General features: G+C 48.7%; 1 protein-coding gene and 2 long non-coding RNA genes across 9 annotated transcripts in view; 1 reads left to right on the top strand and 2 right to left on the bottom strand.

The window, feature by feature from the left end:
* Window positions 1-319: 319 nt before the first annotated feature.
* On the bottom strand, window positions 320-5564 carry LOC147649921 (uncharacterized). The gene is made up of 2 exons (XR_015277656.1): window positions 5405-5564; window positions 320-5030 (listed from the first exon to the last, which is right to left on the bottom strand). It is a non-coding gene; the product is annotated as an uncharacterized LOC147649921 (long non-coding RNA).
* LOC147649920 (uncharacterized) lies at window positions 5548-16633 on the top strand. 3 transcript variants are annotated; one of them, XR_015277658.1, is made up of 3 exons: window positions 5559-5797; window positions 9066-9131; window positions 11456-16633. It is a non-coding gene; the product is annotated as an uncharacterized LOC147649920 (long non-coding RNA). The 3 variants fall into 3 exon arrangements; XR_015277657.1 differs by lacking the exon at window positions 11456-16633 and adding an exon at window positions 9227-9300 and having other exon boundaries at window positions 5642-5797; XR_015277659.1 differs by lacking the exons at window positions 9066-9131; window positions 11456-16633 and adding an exon at window positions 6913-8061 and having other exon boundaries at window positions 5548-5797.
* Window positions 9300-18229, bottom strand: part of TBX5 (T-box transcription factor 5) — a 97395-nt gene continuing 88465 nt past the window's right edge. For 4 of the 5 annotated variants that reach the window (XM_086855463.1, XM_086855464.1, XM_086855465.1 and 1 more), the window contains one exon: window positions 9579-10683. In XM_086855463.1, coding sequence (XP_086711589.1) covers window positions 10106-10683 — 578 coding nt within the window. In that variant the 3' untranslated portion in view covers window positions 9579-10105. Of the gene's footprint in view, window positions 10684-18229 lie in introns of all 5 variants that reach the window. The other variant, XM_086855462.1, reaches the window with a different exon arrangement.

Genomic DNA, 18229 nt, shown 5'->3' with positions numbered 1-18229 from the left:
CACTGAGAGCCATGGGATTATTCACCTGGTGGGAATGGCTCATGGAAGAGGCAAACTGCAATGTGAAGCCCCCAGAAATCACTGAAAAGCAGCAAAGAGCAGAAAAAGAGCAGCCTGGCAGTGCCTCCCCCCTGAAGAGCACCCAAAGCATGGCTATAACACAAATCTCACTCCAGGGAGCGATACTTTGCTCTGCCACCTGCCTTTAGGAGAAATTCCTATCATCCCCAGCCATCAATCCACGTTTTTCTTGCTTTATCTTTCACTCAAGGCATCACACTGGGTATCTGAGATCAATCCTAGCCTCGGGCCAAAGTTCAGGAAACATTTTGAGGCTGTTCCTTGCAGCCACACGTGTTATTTTTAAACACCACGCGCACCCAGGGTACTGCCAGATAGGCTGGGTATGTTTGAGGGCACGGAAAAAAAAAGTTCCTGGGGGTTGGGGGTGAGATTCCCACCAACTCCAGAAGCTTTCAGACCAAACCCTTCAGGAGATAAACCTTAGGCCCCTTGCAGACTGCTCTGGGATCTGGGAGCTTTGCCCTTGGCTTTGAGACTTTGAACCAGGGCCAAGCGATTGCAGCTCCTGGTTTAGGGGAAAAGGAAACAGAAAGGAACTACAGGCTTAAAGGATTAGAAGGAAGAGCTAAAAATAAAGTACCAGCAATGCCAGACCCCCAAATTTACTGCTTTCCTGCAAAGAGGATGGGTTTTCCTGTTGTTTTAGCAAGGGGAATCAGCTTTCTGCATGACTTGGAAGAGCAGGACAGCGATGGAAAGCTGAGTGCTGTTACTCTCCAGTGTTCTTCCTTCTTCCTGGAACTCATCCTCTGGCTAAACATGAAGAGCAAATGTGTCTTGGGAAGCATTTCTCAGCTACTTCAGCTGATTCCAGTGAAGGGTTGCAGCCCATCGGAGCCAAAAGATGACACAATTAAAGATATTGGGCATTTCTGCTTGTGCAGCCTGGGATGGGGGCTCAACACCAGAGGAATATCCCTGCCTTGACTTTTCCTGCCCTGCTGTCCATCTCCTGCCTTTTCCTTCAGCTCTACATTGTCCTTCCAATCGGGTTGATCCTGTCTTGGGGCCTGGATGACATTTTTGGGGTCCTCCAGATCCTATTTCCCACCCAGTCCTTTTCCAGGGACCACAGCTCAAGGAGAACAGGAGCAGGTGCCACTGGGGCAGGCAATTGAGGCTCAACAAGGAATTTTCTGGGAATGAAAAGTTTGAGTGTGGCTCTGAGCTGTTCTGAGCAGACAGTTGGCTCTGGAGAGGAAGCCCAACACTCAGCCCTAAAAACTATACACACACAGATATGTTACATATTTATCTGAGGCAGAAATTGGCCAGGAAATGGCTATAAAACACACATTTTGAATAAAAGGAGGGAGATTTATGGTTCTTTTGTGAATCTGAGTCATATCTTTCTGCATCCCCCAGGCAGGAATACTCTAATCACTAACATACCCCAAACATGGACGCACAGTGGGCCGGGAATTGCTTCCTTCTGGCCACAGCTCCAGCTAAAGACGTGATAGGGATTGAGCTACTTTATCTGACAGTTGGTAAATGAATTGCCAATTCATTCTGAGCTCGGAGGGGGAGTTTTTCCCCTTGAAAAAAAAGGGTCCTTTTATATATGTCTTTGATCAGGCAGGGCCTTGACAAATTATTTTCCAAGGAATTTCTTGAGCCCTAATGCCATGAGAAGGAGAAGGGGGGGGTGAAAAATAAAAAAAAAAAAAAGTATTTGCTCTCTGAGAGAAGCTTTTATGTCTCCAAAAATCACAGCCATGTAAGGGATTTTCTGCCATTTCCCCTCATCCCCTCGGCTCCGAGGAAGGGAGGCAGGTAGCTTGAGGGTTTTTCCATCCCATGGAAAGCCAGGAGGCGGATGGGGAGGAAGCAGTGCCAGGTCTCCCAGGCTGATTCCTCCCCAGAGAGGGGGAGCTCGGTGAACTCCGGCACAGACTGAACATAAAGGTCACGGCCATCAGTGACACTGAGAAAGAGCCCCTTCAGCACCAGCAGAGCCATGGCAGCAGGGGACAGCTCAGGGTCGTGGCACCACTGAGCTGCTCCTTGCCACGAGTGCTTTGGAAAGGTTGGGATTCAAGGGAGCATCTCCCTGCCAGGGTCACTCCGAAGTGTGAGGAGAGAGCAGCCTTTGCTTGTCTCTTACTGGAGTCTGGGGGGGCTTTTCCTGGCTTTGCCATTTTATTCCTTCCATCCTACTGTTTAATCCCTCTCCTCCAGGCAAGGATCATGTCCTTGACGGGAATCCCAAGTGAGTTGCACAAGCCAGGTCTGGACAATGGCTGAGCTTTCTATTATCCCTTATGTACAAATCACTTATTCCCCTGCTGTCCCACGCTTCTGTCCTGAAGGACAACAGATCCCTACAGCATTCAATTAACACATTTCTGCTACACTGAACTTACTCAGGATGGATTAAGCAAAAAAAATAAATTAAAAAAACCTCACATGACTTTTTTTTCTCCAATCTAACTCTGCATGGGCCCATCTATAACCTGTGCAAAAGAATATTCCTGTTGGAATTCCCAGTAGCAGCCCTGCTGTGGACAAGAATGATGGCTAAAACCTTCTGGTTAAGGAATAGTTGGCGCAGAGAGTTAGGAGTAGCTTCATTTCCTAAAGAAATGGGCCACTGAAGTTGTCTTTTGGGACTTTCATGAGCAAAATTCAACCACCTTCAACAAAAATCCCAGAAGAATTTCAGGTTGAATGTTGAGGGTCCTCAGTGAAATGCCATTGGGCTTGGAGAGCTTCTCCAGCCAATTCATTCTTTAAATAGTGCCTGGTCAACTTTTCCTGGCTCCCAAACTCTCCAGCTTTGGCTCTAGATGAAAACCTAATTTAGGTTATATTTAGCTACTGTCCCATCTTAGCCTGCTGCACCTCTCAGGCAAAGTTACCTGTCCTGAAATTCTCCTGGAATTTTGTCCTCCTGGGAAGAGCAGGATTCAGCTAATGATCCAAGGGGTTTCTGCCCCCATCCATCAATAACTGAACAAGTTGTTTATAAACCCTAAAAGCTGCCACAAACAGGTGAGACAGGACATCTCAGTTTCCTGTACTTTATCAACAGCTTTGTTAACTGAACAAAAATCCAAGCAAACCAACCTAAAAAATAATCCCAGATCAGGCTCAGGGATGCCCTGGGATGGTGATAACCCTGCTCAGACCCAGAGCTCCCTTCCTTATGGGTAAAAATCTTCAAGTAATGGCATAGCCTGGACCCCAGTGTCTGAAAGAAAGTGGGGAAATACACGAGATTTCTTTTATATTATTATTATTTTCATATTATAACACAGCTGAAAATGACTTGAGTCTTTTTGGTTCCTGACTTCCCCATGTTTTATTCCTTCTTTGAATACTTTTTACAGCTGAGCAAAAGTTGGGATGCTGGGGTTGCCAGCAGCAATATTTTATGCCAAAAACTAAGCAGCTCTGATGCTTCCTCTTCTAGGAGATGCTTCACATAAAAAACAATTTATTGTTTCAGGTGATTGGCTTAAAAACGGAGGGAAAATTATAACTGGTCCCTTGTAAGTGAAGAAATTATGTCATGCAATCCTAAAAGCAGTGTTTTAGTGCTGGTTAAACACACCCAAAAAAGCTCAGATACCCACATGGGTCCAACAGTGGTATTTACTCTCCTTTGCAAGAGTTTTTGGAGGTTTTGAAGGTCACACAGCAGTGCAAGGTTGCCTCAACCTGGAAGTACAAGGTGGTGCTGCCTCCCTGCTTTGCTCCACAACCCCAGCACAGGACACTTGGAAATGCCCCAGACCAGTTTTATTATTTGCTCCCCACGTAGGCAAGGGCTGCAGTCAGTGCCAGCCTGGGTTTATCATTACCACCCCAATATCAATACTGGTGTCTGTCTCAGGCTGTGAAGTGTCTGTGCAGAGCCCTCCTCTCTCTCCCTGAGCAGCTCCAGAGTGTCCCAGCAGCACAGATCCACATCCCCAGGATCCCCTGCCTTCAATGAAAAGCTCTCCAAGTCCGGATTTACCTCTCCTTCCCTGCCCAGGCAGCACCTCCAACACTACTGGAACAGCCCCAAATTCATCATTCTACTCATCTTTGCAACCAGGCTTCAGCTGGGCTTGCTTTCTCCAGGCTGTGCCCCACAGAAGCCATCCTGGGTGGTTTTGGGACACTTTTTCCCTAATTAGAAGCTCTGATGAAGAAGTTGCACCCAGACATCTCAGGTTTGCAGTGATCCAGAGATGGGAAATGTTGGGGCACTCCCCAGTCTGAATTTCTGATGAACATCAGGACCTGAAACTGCCTTTAATGGTGATCTCCAAGTCCAAACTGACGAGGTAGGGACTGGGTAAAGAGACAACAGAAAGTTGGCTGGGCCAGCAGGTGCCAAGGGGGATCTGTAGCAGCCAAAATTCCAGGTGGTGGTTGGCTCCAAGCAGCATCCCCCAACCATCAGTACTAGCACCAGTGGTTTGGAATAACTTCATTTATTGAACACTGGGATGATGGGACAGGATCTCCAGTTCAGGAAGAAAAAGACTGGAAGGCAGAGCTGCTGCTCAGATGGATCCCAAAAAACTGGAGAACTCCCCAAAGTTCAGAGGCAAAGCCCTACCTCTGGCATGGCCAATCCCATAAATCAGCTCAGGCTGGGGCTGGAGAGAAGCTCCTGGGGGATCTGGGGGTCCTGGAGAACAAGTGGAGCAGAGGCCAACCATGGAGCAGAGATCCTGAGCTGGAGGAACACAGTCCCAGCCAGGAATGGGATTTTAAAAGAGGCATTCGAATTCCTCACACCAAGAGCAGGAAAAGAAGAACTGGGATTCCATCTCATTGCTTTTTCAGGAGAATGGGAAGAGCCAGGAGCAGCAAACAAATTCCTGATTCATAGTGGTGCGGGTCTGAGGAGCAGCTGAAGTGAAATGCTGATGCATTTAGGAGTTGGTGACAGGGATATCACTGCAGCACACAGCTCCACAGGACACAAGGCATTCTCCACATGGCACCTCCCACAAAGCAGAGGAGCAGCAGCAGATTATTACAACAACAACAGTAATAATAATAATAATAATAATAATCTGGTTTGATCTTACATGGCAAAACCACATTTATGGATACAGGTACCCCCCGAGCCCTCAGTCCCTTGCTGTTAAAGGGTTCACTGTGCACTGCTGCAGGTGTTTGCCTCTTCCCCCCTCCCAGTTTAGGGCTGTACTTTCTGTCCATAACTCAAGCAAGATTTTTTTACCCTGAGGCAGATCACAACTCATTTCTTCAGTCTCTAGCAGAAGCAAACAGCCCTGAGAGCAGTGCACAGGTGACATCCACAGTGACCAATTCCCATTTTCTCACCACATCCCTTTTTTTCCCTTTTACTCACTTGTGCTCCAATGTGCTCCCAGCAGAATCACTACAAGAAGTTAACACAAAACCTCCTCAAACCCCCACCCTCCTCTGCCCTTAATCCCTGTGGTGAGAGGGCTCATCCAGGTGCAAGTGGTGCTGGTGGGAAACCTTGGGACTGTCTCCAAGGCAGTGAGGGGCTTTTCCCAGGTGTTCCCAGGAGAAGTTTGAGCCAGGATGTTCAACCCAACCCTTCTGATTGACTGTGGGAGCTGTTGAACCTTTATTTCTTGCCTTTATTTGTCTCAGGAACACTTTTAAATCCACTCCTCTGTAGCTGAGTCCTTACAGGTACAGGGCAAAATCTCCAAACCCTACAGCCAGAACCAGGCACTGAGTCTGAAGGACTTTCTTCAACCAAAAAAAGGAGGTAGGAGATATTGGAGCCCCTGGGTGTGATGGGTTCAAGTGAAACACATCCCTCTGAAAAGACCTCAGGCTGAAAAATTTCCTTGGAAATTTTGAAGGTGTAAAATCTACCTGTGAATGAAGTATCACTCTTTGGGGGCAGGAATTTATTCAAACCACTCTCTCAACATTTGCCGTTCACTTCAAACTTTGTCATTTTTATTACTCAAAAATTGTGCAGCAAAGGCATTGACTTTAACAGGGAAAAATAATTTTAAAAAGAAAACCAACAAATTTTTAAAAAACCCAAAACTAAATATTTTTTGACCCATGATGAGTTCTAGCCCCACCTCCCCAAGGCATGTTTTCTTTGCCTCACTTTTCTCTCCAGTAAAATTTCCAGCTTTACAGCATGTTCTAAAATCAAACAAAAAAATCAAAAACAGGGCAGTGGGGGAAAGGCTCAGAATCCTTTGAGAGCCTCATATATTCACTGGTCTCCAGGAGCTGGAAATTTTAAGAGAAAAAAACTAAACCACACTTTTGCAAATCACATGAGACCCATCATAAAATTGTCAGAGTTGGCAGCACTGTGAAATCTATGATATTGTGGGCTGGATTTATGGGCAAGAATCCTGAGGCTTTGGGATATTTTTTTCCCTCAGCCCTCGAGTGCAGTTTTTGGGAGGTTGGCTCTGCCGTGGGAGCAGCCTGAGCAGCAGAGGGGGTGACTTTGCCCCTTCCAAGCATCCCTGCCTGTAGGAAAAGCTTCACCAGAGCAGGTTTGGGGGCTGCTGGAAGGGAAAAGTAATCTCCCAAACCCACCCAGCATCGTGGCTGGTGAAACTTGAAATGTGGAGCGATTGATAGGGGCAGACAAAGAGCTCTCTGTGCCTCTCAGGGCATCAAAACCCTCCCCAGGTAGCAGGCACGGAGTGCAGGGAGTGTTTCAGCCCAGGGAGGCAGCTGGAAAAACAGCATTGTGACCACAGCCTGGGAACTGCTGCTCGCTCTTTCAAAGGTGTTCTCAGCACAGGTTGGGTTTCCTTGGGCTCTGAGGAATTCTCAGCCTGCTCTTGTTTATTCTGCTTCATCCCTAAAGGCCTGGTGATGTTCTGTGGCTCCTTTCCTCACCAGATTCCCTGTTTGTGGGGAGGATGGGCCTCCACTGCCTTCTCTGGACTCTCCTGGACTCTCATTCCATCATTGTTGTCCCCAGGCCTGGGGCAGGAGCAGCCCAGGTCCAGCCCACCCCCAGTGGGGTTTATGGAACAGCACCAGAGGATGTTTTGGAATGGACTTCCTCAGGTTTCAAGGCTTCTTATTAAAGAATCATGGAATGGTTTGGACTGGAAGGGAACTTCAAGAACATTTTATTCCAGTCCCTGCCATGGCCAGGGACACTTTACACAATCCCAGGCTGCTCCAAGCCCCATCCAACCTTGGACACTTCCAGGGATCCAGGGACAGCTGCAGCTTCTCTGGGCACCCTGTTCCAGGCCCTCACCACCCTCACAGGGAACAGTTGCCGGTTGAGCTGTGAATAAGGTGAATTTTGCACCTCTTTTGTCCAATTCCTCCACTGACAAATGTAATTTTCCCCCTAATTCTGCTGTTTGTTGTTATTGTCAGCATTATTATTCTTGGCTAAGAAATAAATTCATAAGAAAAGAAAACAAAGAAATCACATCAGGCTCTTTGAAACATAAAATCTCAATCAGAGGGAGAGGATGGCTTCTTCTTGACAGCTCCTGGTGTTGTTTTAGACCACTTGGGGAAAAGTAGAAGCTCAGAACAGGCACACCCACATCCAGGCTGGGATCACCTTTTCCTTTCACATCCTGATTCCTCCCAGTCCTACCCATGGAAATGGAATTGCCATATGGAAATGCCACATTGACAAGCTCCTTCAAAAGAGGAGGAAAAGGCTGGATTGGATCCTCCCACCACCTTTTCTTTGCATTCATCCCAGATTTTACTGCTGTGGCAAGTGATGATTCTGCCACTGATGGCCTCCCTGCTCCTCATACCAGTGTGGCTCCACAAGGCTGTGTCCTCAGGGATCTGCTGGCTTTTCCAGCCCCAAAACCCATCACAGAATCTCAGCATAACCCCAAAGAGCCGAAAACCAAACCTGAGGAGCTCTGAGGAAATGAGGGGAGTTGGAAGCTTGAGGCTTTCCTCCCAATGCTTAAGAAGTAATTTTCCATGGGATTTAGTTTTCCTTAATCCTCTTTGAGATGCCTGGCAGGCATTTCTGGGGAGACCTCTTTACTTACAGGGTAACCACTGCCCATCTAATGACATGGGGATCACCCCATGGGGATTAGATGATTACATGATCAGCAGTGGGATAACGAAGCTGGGAAAGCACAGTGTAGATGACAGCTAAATACAGTGTAATTATTGTGTTCCTTAACTCAAAATGTGATTTACCCAGCAGTCCTGGAGCACTGCATGCTCTGTGTGATTTAATGCAACTTTTGGGTGATTCCCTTGGGGGTGGCTCCATGCAGACAAAAGGCTTTGCAAGAATTGAGGTCCCAGCCGTGCCCCACATGTGCTGCCCACGTCTCCTGCCCACAACTCCAGCATCACACTTTGGCTGTGTCTAAGCCAACAATCATGAAAGGTTTTGAAGCAAAAAAATCAAGTAAAACCAGCCCAGTCCCAAAAATACATTAAAAGTAGGTGGGCACTCCCTTGCCATGGAGATTGTGTGGTATTTATTAGGCATAAATTGGCACACAAAAATGGGAGATCAGAGCTGGGTAGGGTTTGTTTTTTTCTCCTTTGCTCCATGGCTTTGGATACTTGTTTATATCCCCTCCCACATCAGAATTCCCACACATTCCCACCCACCTTCCCAATGGCTGACACGCAGGTATACCTCGTTAGTTAATTAGAATTACTTTTAATTAAAAATATATGTAAATTATATAGAGTGTGCACAGCTTGGAGAGGAAAAAAAAAAAAAAAAGAAGAAAAGAAAGCAAACTTCCATTTCAATAAAAATTTTAACCTCTTGGAATCAGCTGCTTTTGTGACATCCTTGGAGTTATTGGAACTCCCACGTATAAATAAATAGGACCAGGAAATTTTACACCTGAAATATTCTGCAATAGACATTTTTCCTTGCACATATTTGCTTTTCCTTCTCTTTTTGATTCCACCACTCCCAGCTTCTCATGATCACTTTCTGCCCCTTTTAAACACATTTATTTAATATCTCACTTCACACACCCAGACTGATATCCCTTTTTTTTTTTTTTTTTCTTTTTCTTTTGGAGAGGGAGCAAAGGAACACGGGAGAAAATGAAAGCCTGGGATTGCAAACAAGCGTCATCATCGTTTTGGTGAGCAAACTTTTTCCTCTCAGTGTCTGCGTCCTCTCCCCCCGTGGCTGCTGGCTCAGAGCCTGGCTTTCCACACGCTGCTAAAAATCCAGCAGGACTCAAGCTGGAGATGTTTTCAAGCTTGGAAATAACCCCACGCTTCCGTCAGAGACGGCTGAAGAACCAGGAAAGACCGAGAGATGGGAAGGGAAGAGGAGTGAGAGAATTACAAGTGTGAAAGGAGAAGAGGGGATGGTTTATGGAATGGTTACTGGAGAGAATTTTTGGGTATTTGTAAGGAAACATAGCTCCCTGTGGGAGTAATTCCACTCTTGGTACAATGCCTAGGTGAGGAAGGTACTGGATTTATTCATTTGGGGGTTCTCAGTACCTCTTTCTGTTGAAAAGTAAAGATAATGCTAATTAAAAAAAAAAAAAAAAACAAACACCACTCCAAAATCCACCCTTGGTAAAAAGGGCCGGTGTCTTTTTTTCTTTTTTTTCTGAGAAAATGGAAAGAAAAAAAATATATATTATTATTTATTATATAACATTGTCAACATCAACACCACAAAAAAAAAAAAAAAAGTAACATCCTAATTGTTCTCGTTCAAGCATTCTGACTGTGGTGAGAAAGGCAGCAGGAGCTCGGTGTCCCTTGGAGAACAAAAAGAGCAGAAGGGCGGGGGGGGGGATGAGGGTGGTGGCAGCAACACAAACTGGGTGGGACCGTGGAGGGACAGAAGTGTGCTGGGCTGTTGGCTTTTCTTTTGAAACAAAAGAAAACGAAAGGGGGGTCAGGGCAAGTCACACCGAGGCCGATGACTTCCAGCCGTGCTTTCAGTCAGTGTCCATCCCTCTCGAGTGCTAGCGGTGAACATTCACTTCAAGGAGTCTTGCAAAACGCTTTGTTATCAACAGGGGGATTCTTTTCCTTTTCCTTCTCCCGTTTTCTCGGATTTCCCCGTGGCTCTGGCACTTCCCTGCCCCCCTGGTTAGCTGTTCTCGCTCCACTCTGGCACCATCCCCACGCCGTGCACAGAGTGGTACTGGTGGGGCGACAGGGTTCGAGGCACGCCGTGGGAATACAGGAATTCCGCGGGCTGGAGGCTGCTGGGAGGGGACTGGATGCCCGTTTGAGGTCCACACTGCCTCACGATGGGCTGGTGGGAGCTTTGGTGCTGGAACATGCTGTGGGTGTCTGCGATCTGGGGCGACGTGTGGTTGGCCACGCTGCCCAGGCGAGGCATGAGCGGCCCCGAGGTGAAGTGGGCAGAGAAATGCTGGTAGGGTAACCTGTCCATGGGCTGCATGGCAGACACTGTGCAACTGCTGTACGAGGGCACGCTGGGCCATGTGTTACAGCTGATGTCCTCCAGGCTGGGCACGGGCTCCGTGGGCGGCGCCGAGCTGGCGTACATGCAGGCCTGGCGCTGCGCCGACTCAGTCCTGTACGACGTGTTCAGTCCCTGCTGCTGAGGGTAACTGGACCTGTAGAAAGGGTCCTCATCTGCTGGAGAGGTTTCCATGTAGGGCTTCTTGTAGGGATGCTCGGTGGTGGAACATTCCTCATCTGTAGGGAGAGAAAAGTGCCGGTAGCCACCAAGGAGAGTGAGGCCGCAGCTGAGCCTCCCTCTCTGCAGCCCTGGTGTTACCGAGGACAATCTGACACTTCCCTGGAAATGATCTCAGTCTGTCCCATGGAAACCGAGCCTTGCGCTTGGCCCTCTCTGCTGGAGTGGAGAAGGGATTAGCCAGGAGCTCTGGGAGGAAAATCGAGATGCTGGAGGGATCCTGAGGTTTATCTTGCTTGGTGATCCCCCCATATGGTCCCCATCTCCTTCCTGCTGCCACTTTTACCTGAGGAATAACATCTACCTGTGACCTCTGCACCTACCAGGGTCCCCATTTCCCCCCAGGAGGCTCAGAGCTGATGCTGTCAACTCAAATCCTTTACTACAAAACATTTCCATGATAAAAAAAGACCAAAAGAAAAGGAGATCACAATAAAAATCCTCCCAAGAGAGCACCAGGGATGGCATGGTTGGGACAATCAGATTTGGAGTTTGACAGCCCCAACCTTCAGCTGTGCCAAGGCAGCTGAGCACATAAATCCACACAGGGCTGTGGGCACATAAATCCACACAGGGCCGTGTGCTGGAGCCAAGGGGAACAAAGGAGAAAAGTAAATTTCACAGCTAGTAACAACAAGGCACATCTTGCAGAGCCCTTTGTTTCCTGCAGCATCCCAGGCCAGCAGAGGGAAGGAGATAAACAATTTAGGTGAATTCTCCAGGGTGAGACCAAATGAATAAATGAATGTGCTTTTATTTATTCATTCACAGGGTCATCAAATGAAATCCAGCTCTGCTGGAATGGATGGCAAAATTCCCAGGGATGAGCACTTCACCAAGAGATTTTAAGGACAGCGTGGCAAGGGAAGGGGAGCTGCTCTGACATGGATTAATTTTGCTGCTGCCTCAAAAACAAGATTTCTGGAGCAGGCAGGAAAACATCTCACTTGGTTAGAACTCTCCTGGCTGCACCCTTTGAACAGGGGTCAGATTTGAAAGAAATTTGGAACAAGTTGCCCTTTACTATTTTTCTCAACCAGCATGTTTTGAGCCCCCAAAATACAGCGGGGAAACAAACCCCGAAGAGTTGCACAGAAAGGAGGAGTATCAGAGTATCTGCCCCACAAGAGGCACAGAGGTGTTGCTGCCAGGCTGCTCCGAGGGGAATGCTCATGTCACACCTTCAGGAGGGGCAGGTGGGCAGTGCAGGCATCTTTTGTTTCTTCTATACACACACATGCACATAACTCTTATTGTTCTAAACAGCCACAAGGGCACTTCTGGAAGCTGCACCCTCTCCCTGCATGTAAAATAACCTGTTATTCCCACCCAGGGGGCTTCCAAGTCCAGCTGGAACAACTGCTGCTGTGCATCCTGGTCCAACAATCCCACAAAGAGCAGGTACTGAGGGTACTGAATGTGGGGACATTCCCCACAGTGGCCTTTGGCTCTGTAATAGCATAAATTCAGCTGCAAAGCCACAGGCCCATTTCTTTCTTCCTGACAACATCAAAGCCTGGCTCCTTCACCTCAGCAATGCAGAGCCCTGATAACCAAGTTTCTCCTCTGCCTTCCCTGTAAATTGGGGTGGGAAACAGGATGAGATAAATGAGCAATTCCATCCCATTTTTAAAACCAGCTGAAACAATGAGCAGGGAGATGCAGGAATGTGTCACCCTCCATAATCCAGCTCAGGTCCAGTGTACGTAGGAGCAAGGGAAAGGATGGAGTCCCCTGAAAGCCAAAAGCTGTAGGCACAGGTCTAACCTCTCTCCTGATCTCAGCTCCATGACAGGAGGTACATCTGGAAGAACAGCCTGAGCTTTTATGGACAGTGTAAAAAGTTTGGATTCCTGACCCACCGCTGAGTAATAAGAACACTGGGGTGGAAAAACAATGTCTTGTAAAATGCAGCATTGTTCTGCTAATAAAGTTTTCAGCATTAAACCGCATCACTCTGCTGGCACCAGAAATCATTGGCTTGGGGTTTGACTGTTTATTTTATTTTGATTTTTTTAAATATACAACACAAACCAGTCAAACTCTGTTTTTCCATGGTGTAAAACTGCCTGACTTACAACCTGAGCTTGCTGATTTTTCCATTTAGCTGAGACATTTCACTGCCCTCCACAGCCCAGCTGGGCAGAGCTGCAGTGTCACAGAACCACTTCCAGAATCCATCACAGGTGAAGAGGAAAAAACAAAGTCAACCATGGTTTCAGTGGAAACCCCAGAAGTGCCCTCTGTCCTTCTGTAAGCTCTCAGGATCACTCTGCTGGTCCCTCTAGAGCCAGGTTCGCAGATGTTTTATGTGGAAAGGGATTTTAAGGTGTCTAAGGACCTTCTATCCATCTCCAAACAGGACCTGGGCACTAACAAAGGATTCCAGCCTGCTCTAACAGCTTCTGCCTCCCCTCCTGCCCCTCTTCCCAGTGACTGTCCCATCTGTGGAGCCTCAAAGTGCTAGAGAGGGAAGAGAAGGGTCCATGTGCACCCTGAGGTGGGATGGTGCAGACCAGAGAGCCTCAGCTGGTGTTGCCTGAGGGATTTACAGCAGTCCAGGGTCTCTAGTCTCATCCCACCACTCCTCCCAGAGGAGATCAGAGCCAGCACAGAGCAGCTGGAGGGCATCCCCAGGGTGTCTGGAGCAGCTTTAGGGTGGACAGGGGACATCTTCAATGACAAAAGGAGCACAAGACAGACAGGTCTCTCATGCAAGGCCAAAGGCTGCGGTTTCAATTCATCCTCACAGGCTCTGGAGCCTGGACAGTGCAGCTCAGGGCCATAATCCTGTCCCTGAAGGACCTCTTACCTCCTCCTAGCAATGTAAGCAGGACATAGGAGGTATGTAACTGCCTATTCCCTGATCCCAGCTCCTTGTCCTTTTCCAGGTGCCACTGAGTCCTCAGGGGAGTTGTTGGCTATCCTGGGAGATTATCCTGACCATCCTCCACTGCTGGTGCTATTCTTGGAGGCCAAGGCTGGTGACCAGCCCTAGGGAGCAGCCCCTTGATGCTGCACAAGCCTCAAAAATCAGGAGGTGTTGCCAAGCAGGGGGAGCTGCCAGCACCAGGGAGAAGCTGCTCCGACGTGAATCCAAGGAAAACGGAGCCTGAAGAATGGGGTGGAAACTGGCTCCCTCACAAGGAATTTGATGATCTATCTAATGAAGGAGCTTGAGTGAGAGCACGAGCGCTTCCAAGATTTCCGGTATTTACTACTTCCAGCTGGGTTGTAAATACCACGCAAATGACTTTTAAAATGGAATTTTCCCAATTCCAAGATCCAGGCCATGTAGAATGAAATGCAAACATGGAAAGCCTCTGGACTTCAGGGTGCACAGGGCCTCCCTCTCCCCCCTGGTGTAAATCAGGAGAGCTCCTTTCCCACACATGACACTCAGCTCCCCAGGATGGAAGACAATGAAGACTGGGACACAACTTGTTTGGTTTTCAGAGCTCACCCACACTTCCAGGGCATTACAGGAGGTTCAGCCTGACTTTGTGAGGGAGACACAATGGGTGATTATCACTAACTCTGTTGTTTAATCCAGCATGGATTCCAGCATGAATCAGGCACGAGCCTGAAGAGCCACTACCAGGGTGCAAGAGTGACAAAGGTTGTCCAAGAAGAAAAGAACAAGGCAGATTCCATCAAGATGAACATCTCTAAAGGACAAATAAGCCCTAAATCCTAGGACATGGAACCTAAGACACACCAGCCATTCCACCTATTGCACTGTTTGTGATATGGCTGTGTTGTATTGAACGCGACAGGGCTGTGGGACAGGGACAATCCAAAAAAAATTCCCCAAAATCTGGAATCTTTTCCACAGGCAGCAAATTGCCTGCACTCCCTGCAGAGGATCAAAAGACACCTCTGACAGGAGAGGGGGATCAGAGAATGGGTCAGGTTGGAAGGGACCACAGTGGGTTAGCTCTCCAACCTCCCTGCTCCAGCAGGATCAGCCCACAGCACAGGGCACAGGATTGTGTCCAGAAAATTCCGGAATATCTCCAGTGAGGAGACTCCACATCCTCCTGGGCAGTCACACAGGTGCTTGGCCACAGGAAAGAAGTCCTTCCTCATGTTCAGGTGGGATTTCCCAGGCATTTCCTGCCTGTTGTCCTGTTGCTGGACACCATGGAGCAGAGCCTGGTCCATCCCCTGGCACCTCCCTGCAGACACTGACAGACACTGATGGGGTCCCTCTTAGCCAAGACTCACCCAGCTCCCTCAGCCTTTCCTCATTAGGGGTATGAAACTACAGTGCCACAAGGGTGTGGCTGCACAGCAAGAGCTCCCTGAACACCTCCTGTCCACGCAGGGAGTCCCTTCCTCACCCTCAGTGTCCCACAGCCACCCTGCTCTGGGCTCCACTGCGTCTCTCCAGCTGCAGCACAGCCCGAGCCTTGGCCAACTCATCGCATCTCAAACATCAGCAGCATGAGCAGTGTGTCCTCCAGGGAGACATCCCATGCCTGAATTTTGTCCTGCAGATTCTTCAAGTGAAAAAACAAAGCTGGGTGAGATGTGGGAGAAGTTGGTTCAGTCAATAAAGAGGTCTGCCCAACCTGACAGTGCCTGTTCTTGAGGAGAAGGTAGAAAGGCATTGCTGTGTCAGCACTGACCTCATCAGAGCAGGAAGGAGATGAAAGATAAATCCCTCCCCAGGATTATGTCCAAATTAGGGGGCTGAAGGACACGGCCCTCGCTGGTTGGAGCCAGTGGATTCTGCCACATCCCTCTTCTCCCTCAGAGTGCCAACTTGACAACTTTTATAACCTCCCCAGGGAGAGGCTGTTCCAGTTGCCTCCTGTTCAGGATCACAAGCATCCCAGAAATCTGCCAAGTGGTTGGGATTGTGTAAGGCTGGGAGGGAGCAGAGGTTTAGAGGGATGACTATTTAGTCCACAGGATATCTGAGAAAGAAGATAATACAAGGGAAAACAAGGCCCAGTATCCTAACTGGGATGTGGGGCTAAATGAAAGACACAAGGCAAGCTGCCTGCTGGTGAGGCCTTTTGGGCTTCTCCAAGCACAACAATGGGAGAGGGAGAAGTGGAGAGCAACCAGAAGAAAGACAAAACTCCAACTGCTCTTTGTGTCAGCCTAAAAATTCACATCAAGAGCTGAGACCACTCCTTGATGAGATCCAGGGTTAGAGGTAGTCCATCCTCTCAAGACCAGTGACTGTCACATGCCATCAGCAATCCCAGTGTGGAGCTTGCATACAAGGCAGGATGATCCTTGCCATTCCCCATTCCTGGAAGAGTGACCCCATTGCAGCACACCGGGGTCATTCCCAATGCTGTGACCCTGCCCTCCCACCTGCACACCAGGAATTACCAGATTAGGAGCTCTGGGATGTGTCCGTCCTTCCTCAGCCAGGAGAACATCACCTCCCTGAAGCAGGGGAGCCTTCAGAGATAACATCCCCTGGCAGCCCTGCTGCTCTCCCCTAATGCAATTCCATATCAGATCTCCACAGTGAATCCATCTTGCCTTGACAGCTAAAAACAACACTGCCAACCTCAGAGAATAATCCTTGTTTTAGGTCACCAGGAAAGCAGAAGTTGAACAAGGTTCCTTTGAGCTGGGTGACCACAGACCTGTCTCTAATTCAGCCTAACCCAAGGCTTGGCTCTGATTGAAGAGGGTGCAGAGAAACATCAGGAGATGTCAAAGCTGGAAGGAGACTGGCTTGGAAAACAGTGGTGGGATTCACCCAGAAGATGCAGACAGCAGCTGGTCTCAAACCCAGCTGAACTGCCCTCTGCCCCCAAGAGCACTTATCCATAACCACAGCCTTGGGAAAGGAAATAATCTGCTTGAGATAAAGCCTAAACTGCCTGAGGAGGAGTCAATGCTTGGGGAGTGGATAATCCAATGCAATCAATAAGATTTCCAGTCCACAAAATGGACAGAGGGACAGTAGAAACAAACAAACTCCTGCTTTTGAGTTTTCTGAGGTGGTGAGGCTTGATAACTGTAAAGCAGAAATGTAAGAAAGCAGGAGAACTATGAGAGAAAACTCAGAAAAGAGAGACTGGAGCAGCAAAAAAAAAAAAAGAGGAATATCATACATAGGATTATTTTCCCATGTCCAACAAAGATCGTTGCTGGTGCTGGAAGGAAGTTCCGTGCTCAGTGACATGAAACCTTGGATCACACTCTGATTTATCCGACCCGAATCGCTCATCTCTAGTGAATTATTTTTTTTTTAATTTTAATTAATTTCACTTTGCAAAGAGCTGCTTGGCAGCTCAGGCTGGCTCTCTGGTTCCCATTAACTTTGTGTTTCTGTCCTCTAAGCCCTGGTGGCTGTTTTCGATTTACCAAAGGCACGGGGAGGGGAGAGAAAAGGCGCAGGGAGGAAGGCAGAGGCTCAGGCTCCTGGGACAGCCAGCCCCACGGAAGAAGCCGCTGGTATCGGGCAGGACACTGCTCCTCTTTGATTAAAGCGTTTGGCGGCTTTGATAAAAGGCCCTTAACTGCTTGTGCCACTCAGGCCGTGGCAGAGATAAGGAGAGGCCATCGGGCCTGCAGACAAGGCCTCCCTGGGCCTGTCCCTGCGCTGTGGCGAGGGCCACGCAGGCCGAGAGGGGCCTTTATTCCAGGGCAGATAGCCGTGTCTTTCGTGACAATAAGAGGAAGTGAGATAATTGGGGGATTGAGGGAAACCACCCATGGAGACACCACTTAGCGGGAATCCCAAAACTGGAAGGAAACCTCTGTTGATTCCTTATCACGTTACAATGCGGAGGCGAATGATGAATTGCCCCGTGAGGCTGGGACGCGCAGCAGTCAGGGACTGTCCCGAGGGCCGGTTGCCATTTGGGCCAGCTTGTTTTGGTTAGTTTTGGATAAAGGGGAAGCAGGAGAGGTGAGAGCTCAGCTCCCAGGACAGAGGAGCTGAGAAAGGACTCGCAGGAGCTGTAGCTCCCAGTGCTGAGGAGGGACCTTCAGTCACCAGCAGCGGGACTTTGCTGCAGCCCAGCACCTCACAGCCATGGCAGCGCAGGGTAAAACACTCCACACACCTCTGAGCTGGGGACACTTCAGGCACACACTGCACCTCCTCATTCCCTGCCTCACAGCCAGCTCAAAGCCAGCATCCCCGCTTCCAATCCTTGCTCTGACACATTCTGTGGGAGCACAGTCACCTGCTCAGCTGGGAAGGCCAGCAAATGCCACCTGTTTTTCCTTGTTTGCCTCAATCTCGGGAAAATATTAGGATTTCTCAGGTTTTTTTTTACTTTGCATACCTGTTACACAACCCACGTGCTCCTACAATATCCTGGGGATTCACCAAGGATGTGGAAGAGATTTCCACTGCTGCCCTGCCTCCTCCCAGCCTTCCCTACCTTAGACTGCGTGTCTGCACATCCCAGTGCTCCAGGGGTTATGTTGCTAAAAATAATGACATGTGTCTGACTGATAGGGCCGTGCAGGGAAGCGGGAAGGGATCTGCTGAGGGGAGAAATTCCTGGTGCCCTCAATGCCATGGTGCTTGCTGCCTTCTGGTAGCTTTTCCATGGAGTA

The sequence above is a fragment of the Cyanistes caeruleus genome, chromosome 18, assembly GCF_971803275.1.
Source record: "Cyanistes caeruleus chromosome 18, bCyaCae1.hap1.1, whole genome shotgun sequence".
Classification (NCBI taxonomy): domain Eukaryota; kingdom Metazoa; phylum Chordata; class Aves; order Passeriformes; family Paridae; genus Cyanistes; species Cyanistes caeruleus.
This window is presented reverse-complemented; position numbering and strand designations above follow the sequence as displayed.